This window comes from Grus americana, chromosome 11, assembly GCF_028858705.1.
Source record: "Grus americana isolate bGruAme1 chromosome 11, bGruAme1.mat, whole genome shotgun sequence".
NCBI classification, from domain to species: Eukaryota; Metazoa; Chordata; class Aves; order Gruiformes; family Gruidae; genus Grus; species Grus americana.
The window spans coordinates 16346501-16365571 of NC_072862.1; the positions used below are offsets into that span (position 1 = coordinate 16346501).

Below are 19071 nucleotides of genomic sequence, written 5' to 3' on the forward strand. Positions count from 1 at the left end.
CTCTGTGGTTTTTCGTGCAGTGGGGTAACATCTGAATGTTTTCAATCATTGAAGAACCTTCAGGTCATTTAGCACTTAGTGGGTAGTGGCCCTTTGTCTGCCTGCTGAACAGCGGGAGCATTTTCTGCTTTGCAACTAACCTTCCCTACTGTGAGCTCTGGCCTGGGAGCAGTTGGGTGTTCACTGAAGGTGTGAGTGGGCTGTACTTCAGCAGGGACATAGACGTTGGGCATTGTAGCCTGGAGTGAATCAAGTAACTTTTTTTCAATGTTTGGTCCAACTTACTGCTGAAGATTAATATCCTGTCTTAAAGGGAGTTTGGTGAAAAGAGAGTTCCTCCCTTGCTGCCAGCAGAGTTCACTAGTCCCTCTTCTGGGCAGAAATGTGAGGCGTTGGATAGTGAAAAGCAGGAGCGTGTATTGCAGAAGAGTGGCTAGTGCCCTTGCTTCAGTTCCTCCTCTCTGTGTTGTCCCCCAGCCATTTAAAACTGAAGACAAAAGGAAGCACCCTACGTGCTGGATGATGTCAAAGGGGAAGGAGGTGTACTGAGTCCTGGGGAACCAGCGGGGCAGCGGAGGCCCAGCAGAGCTATGAGCACAAGTGATGAGCTGTGGGCTCAGGAGGGACTTGCTGGACTTGGAGAACGGTAGCCCAGTGAGCAAAAGCTCATTTAAGGAAGTTGAAAGTCTTTGTGTTTTTGAGTGCTTGGCCAGTGCTGGAGCACAGGTGATACGTGAGACCAGAAGGAGTGCCGTTGGGCAGGAGGCAGGAATGATTAAAGTGCTGAGATGGACTCAAGAAGGATCTGAAAGAAGAGCAGGAAATTCCCAGATACTTGAGAGGATGCGGCTGAACGTGTAAGTTGCTTTTTTCTATAGAATTGAATCTTCTCGTGTAAGCTGCTCTAAGTTGGGCAAGCTGTTCATCTCGCATGATGGTTCCACTGGGTGAGTTTTAAATGTTTTGCTTATTTTACCCTTAAGCTGCTTCTGTTTAAAAAGAAATTAAAAATTCCTTTTGTTGTCTGCAGAGTACCAAATTTGAAAACATATTTAATACTAAAATATCTTTCTCATCCTGACCATTCCACAAATTACTTTTTAGAAAGAAAGATGTTAAACAGCAAAGGAAACTACAAAAAGCAATCTTCCTCAGAGCAGGGCGACTGTGCATAGTTTTCAGTTCACCCAAAAGTGATTTGGCATTAACAATGCTACGCTGGTCTAAGCAAGACTTTATTTGCAGACTAACAACACAAAATATACAGTATTTTGGTATGACAGACTATTTCTACAAAGACATGTAAATAGTACATGTAAATGAGAATATAAATATTACAAAATAGCTTGTATTCATCCTCATTGCTTAATTTAACCCTTGGCATGTTAGGTAGCTGCTGTGCTGTGTTGGTACAGGCCTGCATACAATTGTTGATATTTCTGGATGTGCAAATGGAACTGCTACACAAGAACGACCAACACTGGCGCTTAACATTAAGTACAACTAAAAAGTAAGCTTTTTAATTTTCTGAGCAAGGCTTGAAATTGCTTCTGTAAAACGCTGGGCTGTTTGTTTTTAGATCTACATTTCCTTACAATTTCATGTTTTGTGGCGCTCTGTCTGACTTGATGCCTTCATCCTTCTATGCGTATGAAGACCTTGCCTTTAAATTTTTAGTAAAAATGTATCCCCTTTTTTTGCAGTCTGCCTATGATTGCATTAGCCCTACACGTGTAATGTGTCCCTGTAAAATGGAATATCAAATTTGCACTTTCTTTTAGAAAAAAAAAAAAGTTGGAGGATGGGTCAAATCAAGCACTTTATTTTTCCCCTCAGAAGGAGAGATGAAATTTGCTGCTGTTAATAATCTCATTACTGCACCATTATGTCACTGCATGTAAAATCTCGCCCAGCTTTCGCTGGGTGAAATCATTATACGCCTACTATATTGAGTTCTGCCACAATAAATTAATCTGCTTCAGTGCTATTGCACTGTTGGGGCTCAACTGTGTTTGCCTGGTTTGCAGCATCACACAGGGTGAAGAGGAGGTGGCTTTGTGGTGCCAGGATTCCCACTGAAACATCCAGATCCTCATCCAGAACCAGCTGAGGATCATGTTGGTCATTTTGGTACGCCGTAGGCAGACCACCATGGTTGCATGGGGGAGGGAAAGAGAATGTGTTTATATTTAATGGAATTAAATGTAAACCTACATCTAGGTTGTCTTATGAGCTCTGCTGAGCCACAAATTGCTTCAGAAGAAAGAATGGGAGCCTGTACTGCCGTTTCAGCTTCATTTTTGAGGGGAGGGAATGATGTCTTTCTATGGTCTAACATTTCAATATTTCACATTAGCCATTAGGCTTTGATGTTTGCCTCAAAGCAGTTCGTTTAATACAAGAAATTCAGCCAGCAGGGTTTTGTGGAAGTCTGCTGAAATACTCTTCCTAGGCTGCTTTCCTCATACCTGCAGGTTGAAGAAAAAGATGACTGTCAGGACTATTATGTTCAAATCGTCATGTATCCATGCAGCTTTTCAGCATTCTTCAGATCTTGTATTCATGAACACAGATAGACATGAGCCTGGAGTCTGAAGACCCAACAAGAGAAACCTACCCCACTCCCTGAATTTTTAATTGAGCTATAGAATTCTTATTCAGACATTGTCAGGAAACAGTTAATCCCCCCATACAGGGCAGAGTATTAAAAATGTGAAAATGCTCTGCCACATGGAAAGAGTCAAGGACAATTCATTTTCAAACCTAAGCAGCTGTAATGAACTGTAGTATTTTTATTTTTTTTACATTAGGAAGATTGGGAATTGTAATTTAGAGAAGTTGATCTTAAGACTTGACCAAAATGAAGTACCCAGGAAGGTCTAGGGAATATGCATGCAGTCAGCAAGAGGATCACTGTTACCTGTTAGCTTGAATTTGTTGATCAGAGGAACAAAACTGTCAAGTACACTCCGAATTCGATACACTAATTGTGAAAACAAACATTTTTTTCTAAGATGAGAAATCACAACATAAAACACAAAAAATAGAAAAATGGCAAAACCCAAACACTGATGCTTGCAATATTAATGAACCCAAGATTACTGTTTAAACAAGCACTGTTGTGATACCATTAATAACAGAGTAGTGACAAGGCTGATTCCGGAGAGAACCATCTACAGCCTACCAAAAATATCAGCACAAGAGTACAAGGGAGACTTCTATTCCCAGTTAGGTAACCATAACTTGCTGCTAGTTGCACCTTCCCTACGGATTGCCAAGAATCCCCATTTTTTTTAATATCATTTTCAGTAGCTGCTACCATCCAGGTTCTGCCGAGAGCTCTTCCTCAGGGTGTTCAGCCGCCTCAGTCTCAGAGGAACGAATGGCAGGCTGAGTGCACAGCACCTCATAGAGTGTATCTGAGAAGACTGCCTTGCTGCTAAAATTATACGTTGCCATGGTAACTTAGCATTCAGCCATTGCTGCAGAAAGAGGTGACTCAGGGTCTTGTGATCACTGAGGACAAAAAATGAGTCAACCCTTCCCTTCAGTGTCACTAAAGCATGTCAGTCTCCAGCCACACTGTGTAGTTGTGAACGAGACATTACAGGATAATTACGGGATGATTTAGAGAATCTGGGCACTACCAGTTTTATAGACTGGTGTAGTTTAATGACTCTGTGACCTTGTATCCTTAGCGTGGACACAGAGCTGGCTGCTGTAGATACACTTACCTAGACCAAAGTATATCCCAGTGGTTTCCAGGGAAGCAAAGGTGATTAAACCAATTCCAACAGAAATTGTCCAATCTAAGGCAACAAAATAAATGTTTGGCTTTGTTCATTTTTCTAGTGTGCAAGCAGTTATCCTTCTATTGAAGTCTTGCCTTACCTTTGTAGTAGTAGTAGCAAATTAGTAAAGCTCCAATTGCAAAGCAAAGAATGACAAAATGAAAGAATTCATCTGAAATAGGGAAAATTAGGTCACAACTGCAGGCATGGCCCTTATGAATACACATAGAACAGCTGCGAAGCTTAAAAACTTCTAATATTCATAGAATTGTTTAGGTTGGAAAAGACCTTTAAGATCATCAAGTCCAACCATTGCACCCTAAGGTACAGCGTATCACTCAGTGAATAAAGTCTATTTCCACAAGATGTCTCATACACTGAACTCAACTGCAAAACATACATGCATGCAAGTTGTTACGAGAAGCCTCGACGATTTTCATCGAGAAGTGTTGATGCGCTTCAACAAAGTACTTGTGTCAGGTTAAAAAAAAGGGGTTTTTTGAACCAGAAATCTTATTTGTGGACCAAGGTTCAACAGTGTTGACATCAGTTGAATTTAAAAAAAAAAAAATTAAAAATTACCATCCTTCCGTATTCCCATCCACCGTACTGTCCACTGATGGAGGTAAGTATTCTCGTTCTCATATGCTACAAGAAAACAAAAGTCTTTTATTGATATGGAACTCTGAAATTAAGGAGTTTTAAGTTTATTTCCCTTTTTGTATCTGAAATCAATTCTCAGGCAAAATATTTGTAAAACTTTGTTCAAAGGAAAGATCTGCGAGCCTTTTGGAAAGATCAAATTAGCAATTTTAAAATCACCCCAAAAAGAGCAGGTATAAAAAAAAAAAGCATAATCAGATGGTTGCATTAACAATACAGAATTGTTTTAAAGCACTCTGGGTCTTTTCTATCTAGTCTGGGGCAATCAATAGGCTCAGAATTACAGCAGGGGAGAGTAAAGCTGTAGTACAAGGGATCTTCAGTTTGATCCTTGGGTGCTTTGCACGATCAGTTACAATAATATAAGCAGCTGCATTACTAAGCATATGAGTACCATCAGTCTACTTAAGCCTGATGTTGAAGTTTTTCTGCACCCCCAAATTAAGAACTGTAGCTGACAATTAGTCTCCTATAGCTACTAGCTATACTGACACATAGAAAGAACAACTTAAGAACAAGCTAGATATTTTTAGAGGTTTAAATAGAGAGCATTTTGCTCTATGCTAGTTGTGAGCAGAACTGCCAAATTCTGTTCCTTCCTCAGTTGTGTTGTCAGAAAGAGCTGAATATTTTACCAGATTTCCAATGATGTGTTCGAAGCAGAAGGTTTTTTCCTTTTTTGTTTGTTGATTGCTTGAGAAGACCCCTAGGCAGTCTGCTGTGTAGAAGCCTTTTGGAGTTGATTCATCACAAGTTTTAGATGCTGATTTCACTTACATTGGGCTGTGCATCCAGGCAATGCTGCCTGGCGGTGAATTTAATTTTCTCTAAAGACATACTGGAAACGTACTCCAAATGAGCTACAGACTTTTGCTGTTGTGCTTTTGAACCAGGAAGCAACTAAACTTTGCCAAGAAATTCTGTTCTGGGTCACCTGATACTGGAGTCACACTTTTGAGTTTTTGATTCTTTGAGCATTCTGGATTGATCAAGTTCTAGTTTGGGGACAAACTCAGTTATTTGATCATATAGCTATTCCCAAACTTCTATTTTTTTATTAGGAAGTATCTAGGTATCAAGGAGCTGGTATAGCTATCATCACTAAGCAAAACTCAGTCCTGAAAGACAGTATCCACAAGAAAAACTTCTGTTCGCTTGTTTGCATTTACCATCTGCAACTGAATCTTCTCTTCTGGTAATCTCTGAAAAGCAACATAGTTTTATTATTTTTGATGGTAAAAATACAACTATATTGTTTCCCACCTTTACCAGCACTAGCAAGCACAGCAAGTATTCACCTATTTGGTGACTCAGTATAGACAAAACAGTACTTGAAAGTGCCAGGAAAAGAAGGGAGTTAAAAGGGCCCAAGAACAGATAACAATAAATCAAACTATTCACAGTCATCCCAGGTTCTCTGAAATAGCTGGGCAGTAGAAGACTGATGGCCTCTGTGTTAATATTCAGCTGCTAGAACTGAAGCTGGAACCAAGCAGAGCTGGGATCACAAGTGCCGCATGTGTGTATCACCTGGACCTCTCCAGTGCAGTAGGCATGGTGTCCTGCACTAGCTAAGTATTGTCAATGTCTCTGGTGTACTGAAGTAATCTAGAACTGAAGCAACAAAGGCCATGGTGAGAGGTGGAGAGGCCAGCTACCAACTGGAAAAGTACTGTAATCCTCTTTGTGCACCTGACAACATGGGGAGAATATTGTGTTGCAATATATTCCTCTACCCTGGTGTTTTACGTAGCTCCTTGGAGACAGGTAACTCAAAAACCTCCCCTAGGGATTATGCTGCAACTAATATCTTCTTCCCAGCTCCCTTCTCAGCTGAAACAGTCTGAGTCACAGCCACTATTCCCCACTCCACAGAAGAAAAACCCTTGAGCAGGTGTCCTCTCAAAAAGGCCAGTCTGCTGGGCTCTCTTGCCTCTCATAACTAAGGAACATGGCGTTAGCCTGGGACTGGGAGGGATGAGGTCCGTAATGCAATCAAGCCACTGAAAGCTTCCTACTATGGGCTTTTTACATCTGTTCTGCTGCTGCTCAGCAGTGCCTGGTAAAAGGAAATCTGCCTTAGACCAGCCATCTGTTCAAGCTTCTCAGCTGGCACTGTTTCTCTGTTGCTTTTCCTTTGGCTTTCACCTAGCATGTTCTGTGGTGAATGCTCTGAGCTAAGTGAGGAAGGTGTTCAGAGCAGAGTGTCTCTATTTTGCAGAAACCAGGTTCCAGCACCTTCCCAATCTCACATCCCTATGCAGCAGGAGATAGAGGGCTGCAGAGAATGCTGAAAACTCCCTGGCTTTCTTAGGAAAGACTGAAAAGTTGCCCAATAGAATTGCTGGGTTTTCCCCAAAAAAGGATGACAACTGCTGTGAGCTGATCATGTGAGAATCTGGCAGGCCTACAAAAAATGGGTTAATCTGCTAGAACACCTTGTACAGGTGTACACCTGCTATCAGCCAGCCACTGTGACAAGCTTGCAACAGAATGTCTGCACCATGCCCAGGTCCAACACCAGGGTAACTGGGAACCAATAGATTTAGAGTCAGGGGGTTGTTTTTTAATACCTAAGCATGCCAGAAAGAAGAAACTGAAGTTACAGTTTTCCTTCCAGCAGGATGAGCTTATCTGGGAATGCTTACCTGAATGTCCGTAGGGAACAACCTCTGCTGGTGTGCCTAAAATATTATGCAAAGATTATGTAGATTAATATCCATAATGAATGTGCATTTCTTGCTGCCAGTCCTAGCCCATGCAACTCTACTGAAATTAGTGTGGTTGTGTAGAAGTGGCAAAGTAGATGATTCCAATTCTAACTCATTCGGGAGGGCAGCTCAGTTGCGGGTTATGCAGTTTGGAAGTGGGAAACGTTAACGGACTATTGACACCCCCCCGTATTTCATCTATCTCAATATCTGGAGTCAGGTAGAATCATACTCCTGTGGACAAATTAGATCTCCTAATGTCAGTTTAGAGGAGCTGCTCTTACATCTGGGCTAAGATCAATTTCAGACATTAATTAAATGATTAAAGCATTAACTTTTTTACATCCATGGTTCTATACCACAAGCTGATAGGTATTTCTGTCTGTTGACACAGCACTTTTTTTTATCTGCATTGTACTTATTTTTCATTTTTCCTTTGGAAGGAAAGGAAAAGCCTCAAGAACAAGATCCAAGGTGTGATCCTCACTGATGATCTCTGGCCAGCACTGAGGGCTGACTGCAGACCCTGTAAGTAGTGGCTGCAATAGATATTGTCAAAACTCTTTTGCTGTATTTCAACAGCAACTGTGCAGACCCAGGCAGCGGGACCTCTCCCAGAACAGTAGATTTTGCTATTCTCCTGGTTTGACTCTAACCACAGGGCATGGCTGAATGTTAGTATTACTTGAGCTTCTTCTTGTAGGAAATGCCTTTCCTACAGCCAAATTCTGACTGGTCCTTTTCCTATGTCTACACATGTTAATATACCTTTGTTCAGGAGTCAAACCAAAGAATGCCAGAAATTATCCTTTTCTTTTTGTTTATATTGGTTGTCTCTAGTAAAAACCGGTACTGTTGTCACTTGGTCCTACCTCCAAATAATTGGCCTTCAGTCTTCTGTCTTCCTAAATCTTCCTTATCACTGTCTGGATAGAGAAAGTGTTTTTTCATCAGATTAAAGAAAAACGTGCCAGCAGTATCAGGAACAGCAGCATTCCAGTTCTTTGCTCATAATATAATAACGGCAGTGGAATATGTAGGTAAAAGAAAAAAAAATTAAAAAAAAAAAAAATCAAAGCTTTGAAATGCAAGGATCATTATCAACTGCTCTCTCCAAAGCTGGCTGAATAGGAAAAAAACCCAGCAAAATCTGAAGATGGAATAAAGGGGTGTAGAGAGAAAGTTCTTATTTTAAACCCATACATCATCAGCACTGCCAATTAGTTCAAAAGTTTTATTTCTAAATGCCACTCATTTTATCTCAATCAGCTAGTGGCTTTCTGTGGCAGAATAAGCCGGTATCAGCATTATCACTTCCATGTTGCCTGTCACTTCTTAGTCTCTCATTTTCCATGAATGAAATGGTCTAGTGGCAGCCAAAGTGACTTTTGATACACTGTTGATGTTTGCTAATAAGAAAAGAAATGCTAGAGAAGTACTATACCATTGCCAGCTACTACTGGGTGTTGACTGTTCTTTACCTCCTGCTATAGCACAGGCTTCAGCTAGACCATAAACGCACTGAAGATCATAGAAGTTATGATCTTATATTTGGGAAGAAATCTCGCAGCAGATTTCTACATTTCTGAAACCTCCAACTTCCACAAGAGTGGGAGGCAGCCACTATTTTGCTATGAATCTAGACGTACTGATTATTTTCTGTGTTCTCTCTTTTGCACAATTTCTTACTTTTTTCAGAGTTCTGCAGAATTGCTACTGAATTCCTGCAAATCTCCTATGTGAATCTCTTTTGAACTATGAACATGCAATCAGACTAAATTATGTGTCAGGAAAAAATGAAATAAATCCTCTTTACTTTGTGTATCTTCATCTGTGGACTCATGGGATGAGTTTTCAGCCTTTTCTTCCCCTTGAGAAAGCATGAGATTCCTTTCCAGTCTCTTCAGGAGTTTCAATTTTTCATCTGTTTTAAATATATGAGAAAAAAATATTAGAAACAACTATTTACAATTTCTCTTTTACAATGGCAGATTCCACAATCCTTTATTAAAGGTTGTCTGACAGGAAAGCAGACCCTTAGTCTTCTTTCAGCTGTTTTTTTCACACATACGGAATGGTACAAAGCATTATAAATGAAAGCATCATATACACTACTGTTTAGACTTTCTTAAATGGTTCTGGTAGATGCCTAAAGTTTCATATTCTGGCCTTTAATTTACCCATAATGCTATCCCTGTGAAAATTCCCGCTCCCTAAAGCAACAGCAGCTGAAACTGAAAGGTGTTTTAGCTGAAGAATAGTTGCACACCCTTCCCTGGGCTACGTCTCCCTTAACCCCTGTGGTTTCTGCTGGGCTCCCTGTGTTTACACCACAGTGCCAGGTCCCTCCTGTGGCACAGCAGCAGAGCCCTCAAAGCCAGCTGGGCCAAGCCATGCAGGAGGAGAAACCTGCAGGGTGCTGGCTCCTGGGCCAGGCAGTGAAGTGAAGTGCTCCTGGCTTGTTTGGCTGCAGTTGCAGGTGATTCTTAACAGCTTCAAATTCAGTTTCTTATTGCACAACTGAGCCAATGAGAAGTGCAGTGGAGTCTATTTGTATATTCTTGCCAGGCTCAGCACCCTGAGTGGCATCCTCTATTCACTCCTTTTAGTTACTGCTACATGTGCTGCTAGGGTGATTTACAAAAATATTTTCAGCAGCTCAGCTCAGATTTCTTACCTCTATGAAAGCACAGAGAGGTCCAGGCTGGCTGGATAACAGTCCATGCAAAACAGTATCATGACTGTCATTGAATCCAGCTAGACAGGAAAAACTGGGGCACCACTTTAAGTCAGAGAAATTTCTGTGGCATCATCATCCCAGGACGTCCTCTTTCCCTAAACAAACAAGGGACACTTCCCCAGAAGCTGCCAAGTCAAACTAAAGTAAAATACTATCTTTGGCTCCCATTATCACCATACCTAACTGACTTTTCTAAGCAGTGTTTCTAAACGTTGTAGTTGTTCACTCGTAATTACTTCATATTTCATATACATTTCATACACATTTCAAACATATATCAGAGTTTTCAAACTGGTGTCAAGTCCCACTGGCACTGCAGTAATTTTAACAAAATAGCTGAAGAGCAGGTAGGGCTCACCCTTTCCCTTGGAGCTGGGCAGCTGCCTATATCCCAATGGGTTGGTTGTCTTCAGCAAGAGGTAAAGAACAGCCATTGCCCTGACTTCTTTCTTCTCAATGGCTTTCAGGCAGGCTGCACAGCCTCCAGGCAGGACACTGCAGCTGTTGAGGAGCTGAAAGAAATCTAAGTAAATAGCAGAGAGTCCTTCCAATAAAACATAGCCTGCAAAAACATACCCTGCTATACAATCAATGTGTCTCACCCCATCTGTGGGAAATGTAATTCTCTGCCCCTACTATACAAGGGGAAGATCAGGGACAAAGAGTAATGCCAGAGCTGGAAAGAGAATGTAAACTCCAAACTCAGAGCAGAGCCAAAAAAAACCATAGTGTGTAATAGTTAACTTTTTTAAGAGCTGAAGAAATACAGTGATAGGGTCTGAAAATGGACCTGCAGTATCTTACAGCAAAATGTCACTAACAATGGTTCTGCTTAGAAAATAGCGAGCTGAACTGATCCTGAGGAATTTATACAAAGCCAGTTATTTTTTCACATGGAGAACAATGAAGTAAAAAGCAGAGGCCTGAGTCTCATTTATCTAAGTGCCCTTTTACAGCATTTAGCATGTTTTAGATAAGTTTTAGCATATCAAATAATTGGACTGTGTTTTCTCTCCCCAAAGTATATCAAAGAAGTATAAAAGTATCTGTGTAACAATGTCTTACAAAGGATGCACGTTTCTTTAGTAACTTACATTGTTTTTTTCTTCAGTATTCAGGATAGGTGGGTCAGTGGTGGCTAAACATTTTACAAGTGATTCCCAGAAGGACTGGTTCATTTTCTCATGATTCTCCAAGTAATTGGCATCAGCAGTAAAAGCCCTCTGGAAAATGTCTGGGAGGAAAAACGAGCAAATTACTGTGCAGCAGCAGAGGTGGGTTTGCACAATAACGTTCCTGCAGTGCTCTGTGTAGGTGTGGTAACAGACATCAGACGCTGACATCAGCCTCTAACATGCTGCCCAACATCAGCAAATTAGCCCATGGGAAGGAGAGTAGTGCTGTATTGTGTAAAGCAACTCAGTCTGCCAGAAATCAGTAGGAAGACGTCAATAGTCTGTACAAATTACTGATGTCTTTGTGATGCTATTGTCTGAGTTAGAGAAGCAGGGGAAGTATTCCCAGCTATTTAACGGGTGCTTATTCTGACAATGCCGTTTTGCAGAGAGGCACAAAGACACAAAGGGCTGGATACCAAGGTATTGAGATAACTCATTAGGCATTTAATGCACAGCAAAAACTCCTTCATGCATTTAAATTCATGCCCAAGGCCTGATGAGAAGCCTGTGGAAGAGCTGGGAACTGACTGCTGGTCTCTTTTACAAGCAAGATGATGGATGGAGGCAGTGTGTTTTCAGAGGAAACAAGTTTCACTACCACTCTAGCAAAAACTGTTGTGTAGTGTGAATGAGTGGTGTGTGCTACCCTTACCTTGCTGTTCTTCAGTAAGATCTGGGACATTCAAGTTCTCCATCGCTGTGCCTGTTCAAAAGGGGAGAAAAAGCATATTTAGCAACAGATCTGTCTGACCTTCTCTATTTTTCTGTCTCACACTTGATTTTCTGCAAACATGGCGTCTTTCTCTCGCACTTTGGTTTTGAAATCACTTCTCTGTTGCAATGGCAGTTTCACACCATGATTCATTTACCTTCCTAGGACCCATTCTCAACTCATCTGTGTGAGTCTTGCTGAGCTGGCCTTCGGTTATTAAGAAAGAACAAAAGTCCAATCATCATGAGTAAAGCGAAATGAAGTCCAACTTGATCACTCACATTGTTGGTGTGAGGTTTTTTTTGGTTTGTGGTTTGTTTTTTTTTTTTTTTACAACTACCAAAGTGTCTAATTAACTATTTACCACAGATGTGAGTAATTTAATAGGTCCTGTTCCATTCACAAAACAGAACGATTATTCTGTACTTTTGACAGCCCTATACTTAAAATGTACCAATCTGGGAGAATAGTAGAAATAGTTTATAGGAGAGCCCCACAAGATTTGGAATCCTTGACTCACAGAAGACTTTGGCACTTCAATGTCTGTTCTTCCCAACTTGTCATGAAAAGGAAATTTCCACTAGCTTTAGGTTTATGAATTAAAAAAATTTAAGTGTCAATCCCAGATTTCTTACTGGTATTTGCCATGGAAACAAAACATTCTAACATCACCAAAATGCAATGCTTCCTTTTGTCTTGCTAAACTTGCCCCAGAAATTTTGTTTTGAGGCTATTTTGTTCTGATGATGCCTTTTTTGTGGTGGTTGTGGTTCTGAACAGTTGCCTCCACCTACTCCCGTTCAGGCATCCTGCACTGACTGCATCTCCCCTCATGCAGCATTTCAGCTAAAGCACTGTTGTATTGAGAGGTGCAAAGGGAGATTTTTGAGGAGCCTGAAGTACAGTTTCCACTATGCAGAACTCAATAGGAAAACAGTTTATACACTCACAGCTTTTTTTACAATATGACTTTTGGGTCTGTTCAACAAAACACTTGCCATCAAGCAGTTTGAAAACTAAGTATTTCCTTTAAATTTTCCAGATGGAAAACTGTCTCTGTTCTCACAGGCTGTTTCAGTTCTCTAGACACCATCATATCAGTCAGAAAAATATTCTGATACAAAATCTAAACCAAGTCTAGTTAGTATCTTCAGAAGGATAGTATAAGACACAAGCAAAAACACCTTCATTCGGGAAACAGAACAACTCTTTAGTGTGTCAGTTCTTAGATAGAAGAAATTAGACACAGATTCCAAAGTAGCCGGAAAACCCATCCCTCCTCTGGAACCAGGCTTGAGTTCCCACATTTAACGTATATAGGTGATTCTGGGGGCTTTCTCCTTTCCTACACTGCAAGTGTTCAAGCGATGAGGTGCATAGTTTGAAATTCTTTTTAGCCACTGGTTTGCTGTTTGGGAAAATTACATAACCTTTTTAAACACTTCTAAAGGCTAAGCCCAGAAAACTGCTTATCTACCTCCAAGGTGTGTTGTGAGAAAAAATAATTTAATATTTTAAGAACACTTTGAAATTATTTCTGATGATGAATCTATGCAAGACATCTACAACAGCAGATAATACTTTTTATTTAACCACCTGACATACCTGGAAAAACTGGCGAGTTTTTGGACAAGCTAGCTTTGAACTCTATCAGTTAGTCTAATAAAAGTTTTTACCTCTCCCACAAACCTTGCCTGACTTACAGCCTTTGCTGCTGCAGCTGTGGCAGTGGCACCGTGCAATGGTCGCTGGCAATGTGAGGCTGTGAGCACCCAACAGGGAATGCAGGAAACACATCTGTTCTCTCTGCCCCAGTAAGCGACAGCTAATGTTGAAATACAGGAACCCAGCATACCGCACCCTGGATAAACTTGTTCTTGGCCACATAATAAAGAATATAATTTCTCTGCATTTATATGGTTTTCAGCCTTTTTCACTATCTTTCTTGCCTTCCTATTTACTCAGCTTAGACCTTGCAACAGTGTGTGCTTTTGTAAGTGAAATCCTTTAGGCCTCTTTGTGGACTACATGGTTGAAATACGAGGCCTAAAGGAACAAAATTACTTTAAATAGAGAGATTTCTGACTGATGAATTCCATTTCATAAAGATATTTATAAACATCCATGGATTTTACTGTTGAGTGAAATTCAGGAGGTTTGTCTTTGGGGCTCCTAATAACTAGTGAAGGCCACTTTCATTGGCACGTTCAAGGCAGATTGCTCTTCCTGTGACCCAAACCTGTTGCAGCAGCTGCCTTATACCAGCTTTGCATCATCCCAGAGTGTGCAGGTAGGCACTACTAGACCTGTCCCACCATGCACAAAGGAAGAGCAGATACAACACTGAAACCAGAAGAGACACTGTCAACCTCATTTGCTATCAGACTTATTTATCTTAAAAGTGTTCATTTGCTGGCCCAAATGACCAGACTGCTCAGCTGTACCAGCAACAGAAACATATTTGCTTAACGTACTTATGCATCCCGCTTCGATAAGACCTGAATGCCACAAGAGGATCCAGGAGCAGCCAGCGTCTGCTCCCATCTTCCTTTCTGTGCCTCCAGCACAGCTAAGCCCAGCCAGTCACCAAGCTTTACATAACTAAGGAAGTTGGGTTCCTGGTTTCTGTTAGACTATGGACAATTAATTTCCCTGTGGCTCTTCTGGGAAGAAAATCAGATCTAAACAAAGGATAAGTATAGACATTTAATTATTGTATGTTTTAAAAGTGACTTAGTTGATTACACCTCATAATGAGAGAAGGATGATGATATACTGGCATTTCAGCCTGACCATGAGCTCATTGGGAAGTGACATGAACAACAGACCTCATCTTGCTTTCCCCACAGTAAATCAGAACTTAATTGCAGTGAGGTCTTTCTAACATGTTAGAATAAAACTTCTGTGCAGAGTCAGACTTCTCCTAGTTGTTTAGAAAGTGAGGCTAATAACTGCCACATCCAACAACTTTTTGCTTAGCTGCTGAAATATATCTGAGCAAAATTGTTCAATGGGATAACAAAACATGCAAATAAAGTGAAATAAGGTTGTTTTGACTTCAAGACAAAAAACAGACAATCCTAAACCTTTTCCATTTGAAAGTACTTTTACGTTTCATTTTAAGTTATATGCTGACACGAAATCTTGCTAAATTTTATTTTAAACATAAACGTTAAGCCTTCCTGACCTCCTCTTAAACCAAACGCAACACACTTCATAAAGCACACCTGCAAGTCTTAGGCAGGTCCTAGCGGTTGGTTCCACAGGAGGATGTCCAGAAGGGCTGTGGTGAAAGCTGGTAGCTTCTTCCAGCGAGACAAAAACTGATCCACACCAGCTCAGTTTGAAACCATTCCTACTCTAGTCTCCTCAGACAATGCCACCAGTGAGATAATTCTGCTATTTGTCTGCTTGCCTTCCTGTTGTCAAATGTAGTTGAAATGTGACAGAGAAGTAGCAAAACTCAAAGACTTTTCATTCTTTATGGTGTCCTTGAGCACAGGCAGGTGGAGAGACCCAGCGAGTGCATGGCACCGTGGGGAGGGCAGCTCCCCAGGCTCAGTGTGATCGTCCCCAGAGGGGTGAGCAGGGAGCAGGCACAGCCTGTCCACCACTTGCCACAGCGGCAGCACATCCTTCTTCCTCTCCCGGCTCTCACAACAAGCCCAGACAGAGTGGCTGCACTGCTGCCAGCCCTACACCCACAAACCTGGGCAGTTTGCTGCCTGTTTCCCAGCCCGGCTGGGAAAAACAACAGCAGCGTTCCCGTATGCATTTACATGCACCACTTGAAATTACCTTGTTTGTATTTCTCCTGACGTGCTGCGTGCTCCTCTGGGTGGTCGTTGGAAAGCTCTGAAGGGAAGAAAATGAGCTCATCAGAAGCCAGAAGAGCTTGTGTTTGTAGTCTGAGTAAAGTTAAAGCAAGCAAATCTTCCTCTACACATAAAATACAGGGGTTGCCACGAGGATTTTAGAGGAAAAAAAAAAAATTAAAAGATGTGGCAGTCCAGTCAGGAAGACAGGTTACAGGGAAGTCCCGTGCCTTGCCTCATACAGCGTCGTGATGCCTCGGCGAGTAATCAACAACCCAGCCATGTATCGAAAGCCAGGACACAACGCTGAAACACCCTTGGTTTCAGTCACAAGAAGCTCCTGAACCCCTCTCCGGCGCTTACCTGCAGGGCTGTGTGGTGGGTCAGGATCCTGGGGCAGGGTGTGTGCAGCACTGGCCCTGACACACAATGGCGGGTGGGCGGGAAGGCGTCAGGGTGGCACTGCAGCCTCACGTGCCCTGCTCTGACTCACAGCAAGAGCAGCAGCAGCCCCACATTTCCTTCCAGTCACCGGCGGTCACACTCCATGTGTGTTTTCTGTGTCCCTGAGCTCTGAGGAAGGCAGCCAAGAGCTGATCCTGCCAGAGTAAGGCAGAGGAGCTGGGCAGCCTCCCCTCCTGTCTCAGGCACCGATAGGTCTCAGCAGCCCTGTCCAGCTAGGACCCCCCAGCCCTGCCCATGGCTGCTCCAGCACAGCCCCTGCTCAGGCTGGAGGCCCAGGCTGGCTTGTTTGGTCTGTCAGGGGCACAAGGGGGAGGCCAGGGACACAGGGATCTCTCTGAGAGAAAACACCCTGTGCTCCCGTAAATCTGAATGGGGATGCCATGATAGCAGTTTAGAGGCCCAGGCAGGCTGTCCTCCTGCCCAGAGCATCCCCAGACTCAGGGAGGCAGACACAGGGGAACACAACCTTGCAGGGAGCAAGGAGAAGGGTGGGTTTCATACCACACTCTCATCAGGACCAGGACATTGCCAGCAGGGGTCAGGTCCAGCCTGCTGGGCTGAGAGGCCCAGGAAGGGCCCCCAGCCTCATCCCTGAGGCAGCCCTGGGGCTGGGGTGCCCTGTGATGGAGCAGCTGGGCTGCTGACAGGGAAAGGAAACATACCCTCCATCACACCTGTCTCCAGCAGAGAGAGGGTGCTGAAAACACAAAGCCAGAAACACCTTTGGATTACAGATGTACTCACCAAGGCACAACAGTGAGCCATGTTCAAAAATCTTCCTCTACTTTTTGCTGTGGACATGTAGTCACTGAGAACTCCCATGTAGGTTGGAAGCACAGCTACCCTTCTGGGGAAAAGGGCTTTATATCACCCTGACCAGCTGATAAACTTGAAAACAGCACAATCTCCTACTGTGCTTGGAGGAGGTGGAGTAGTCTGTGTTGGTTGCCAGGAGCCAGCTGGGTTATGAGGAGCAGTGCTGGCCATTTACTCCCAGGTAGTCCACCCTACTTGGACTAGCCTTCAGCCCCAGGCATGCTCAATTCCCCTGAATACCACACTGAGCTTATCTGCTTAGTATCAGACAGGAATCCCAGTACCTAAGTCAGTTGAGGCAAAGAAACATTAGTATTTCCTAAGCAATCCTCCCCAGCGTAGCATTTGTGACAAAGGGGTCTCTCAAGTCTTGTTATGCACCCTGTGATAGATTTCCACCTGACCCTTTGCCAGGTACAAAAGTTCTCTGGATTTCATAGATGGAAGTTAGATTTTTATCAAATGAGGTGTGCTTTTTCCAGCAACAAATATAATAAGTGAGTGGGTGCAAATCCTCCATTTGTTATATGGTCAAGTCATTCGCGGTGCGTTGTCTGTTTGTTTTTAGAAAGCAATGCTGGAACCAGCCTCCAGTCTCTGATCCGCCGAGGGAATGGTGGTAAACAGGGGAGTTTCTCTTTGCCCTTTTGCAGCAATCTCTTTTGCTATCTGTAACTCTTATTAATGGCCTCTTAAGTTCTGATAATAGCAAATACCAGAGATCAGGATGGACAGTCCTGAAAGACAAAGGTCTTTCAGATCTTGAGTTGTCCATAGATAATTTCCTGCATGCTAGCAACACCTGCACATCCTCGCTGCCTGGCTGCGCAGCACCTGTGTGCTCTGGCTCTTGCTCTGTATAGGCTGCTACCTGCTCTCGGCCACTCAGGATACCAATTTACTTTGATTACAGGTTTAATGCTCTGTCTTCTGGCAGGAGGAAGAGATATGAACTTTCCTCATAATTCTCACTGTCTTTCTTAGAATAACCTAAACCAAAGCATCCCTCTATTTGACTTTGCTTGTCCTATACCTGCAGTAGGCTGCTCTCCTCTGAGCCCTTCTTGTCCATCTCTAATGCATATAATGTCTTCAGCACAACATTAAAGTGAAGCCACCTCAGGGCTGTTTTCTGTTTAGGGAAGCTGCTCCTTCACTAGCAGACAATGGTTGATGACCCCACCAGTCTTCTGCAGAAGGCACAGACCTCTCCTGTGCACAAGAGCAGCAAATGGAAACCCAACTCAACCTAACACTAGCTGCACTGAAACAGGCATTTTTACCTTGATGTATCCCACTGCAGCTGCCCCTGGGTAGATAATTAACTCATGAATTAAGCCTTTCTTAGGCCAATCTCTTGCCTTTGCCCCCAGTATTCTCACCTAAGGAAGCACTCCAACCCCCCTGAGCTCCTTCTAGGCTTGCTCAGAGGTAACCCAACCTTTCAGTTGCTCCACTAAAGTTCTGGGTTTGACTTTGTTTCAGTACAATTTGTGTTACATCCTGGTGCAAGAGTTCCTTTTCCTCTGCATGCATTGCCTCTGTCTAAGCACAATGTCTGGTCACTGAAAACATGTGAAAAGCAATAGCTGGTGTCATAGGAGATTACTAGGGACATTCCAATAGCACGGTGTGTCTATTGATTATACAAGGTGTGGTCACGTTAAGTCATTTGTCAAATGAAGCTAACGGTTTCACCTTGGCGCAGTTGGTGCCTGAGGAGGGGGTGTGCAGAGCAGGTTGTGTACCCTCCCTCTGCTCTCCTCACATGTACTGATGCTTCTGGAGAGACTGGGACACAGATATAGAAAGTAATTTATACTTCCTGTAGTGGGTGTGTATTGATTTTCTTCTTTTCCAGTTGTGGGGTTTTTTTTGTTTGGAGTTGTGGTTTTTTAAGCAGGCTGTTTCACTAGTTTTCCACAAGTGCCTGTTCAAGTGCCTTGTCTCACCCTGACATACTTAATTACATGTAATATTTAACACATAAGCAGCTAATACTCTGCATCTACTTTGGCTGGGAGAATATTATCTAATTAATTAGAATGCTTTATCATGTATTACATGTGTTTATTTTGTCCTTATTTGGGAACTGTCCTCTGAGAGAGTTAGAATGGTGATGTATGCTGGGAAAATTGCTTCCAGGAGGGGTTTAGAGACAGGAAAGACTTGACGCTAAT

General features: G+C 42.6%; 1 protein-coding gene across 1 annotated transcript; it reads right to left on the reverse strand.

Annotated features, from left to right (window-relative positions):
- Positions 1-724: 724 nt before the first annotated feature.
- Positions 725-16054, reverse strand: TMEM40 (transmembrane protein 40). Its single transcript, XM_054837681.1, has 14 exons — positions 15974-16054; positions 15594-15650; positions 11736-11786; positions 11000-11139; positions 10264-10417; positions 8982-9089; positions 8038-8091; positions 7103-7138; positions 5624-5656; positions 4374-4439; positions 3892-3963; positions 3735-3809; positions 2921-2983; positions 725-2468 (listed from the first exon to the last, which is right to left on the reverse strand). Exons 3-14 carry the CDS (start codon positions 11776-11778, stop codon positions 2449-2451), a joined length of 864 nt encoding a protein of 287 aa, XP_054693656.1. The 5' UTR covers positions 11779-11786; positions 15594-15650; positions 15974-16054; the 3' UTR covers positions 725-2448.
- Between the last annotated feature and the right edge of the window lie 3017 nt (positions 16055-19071).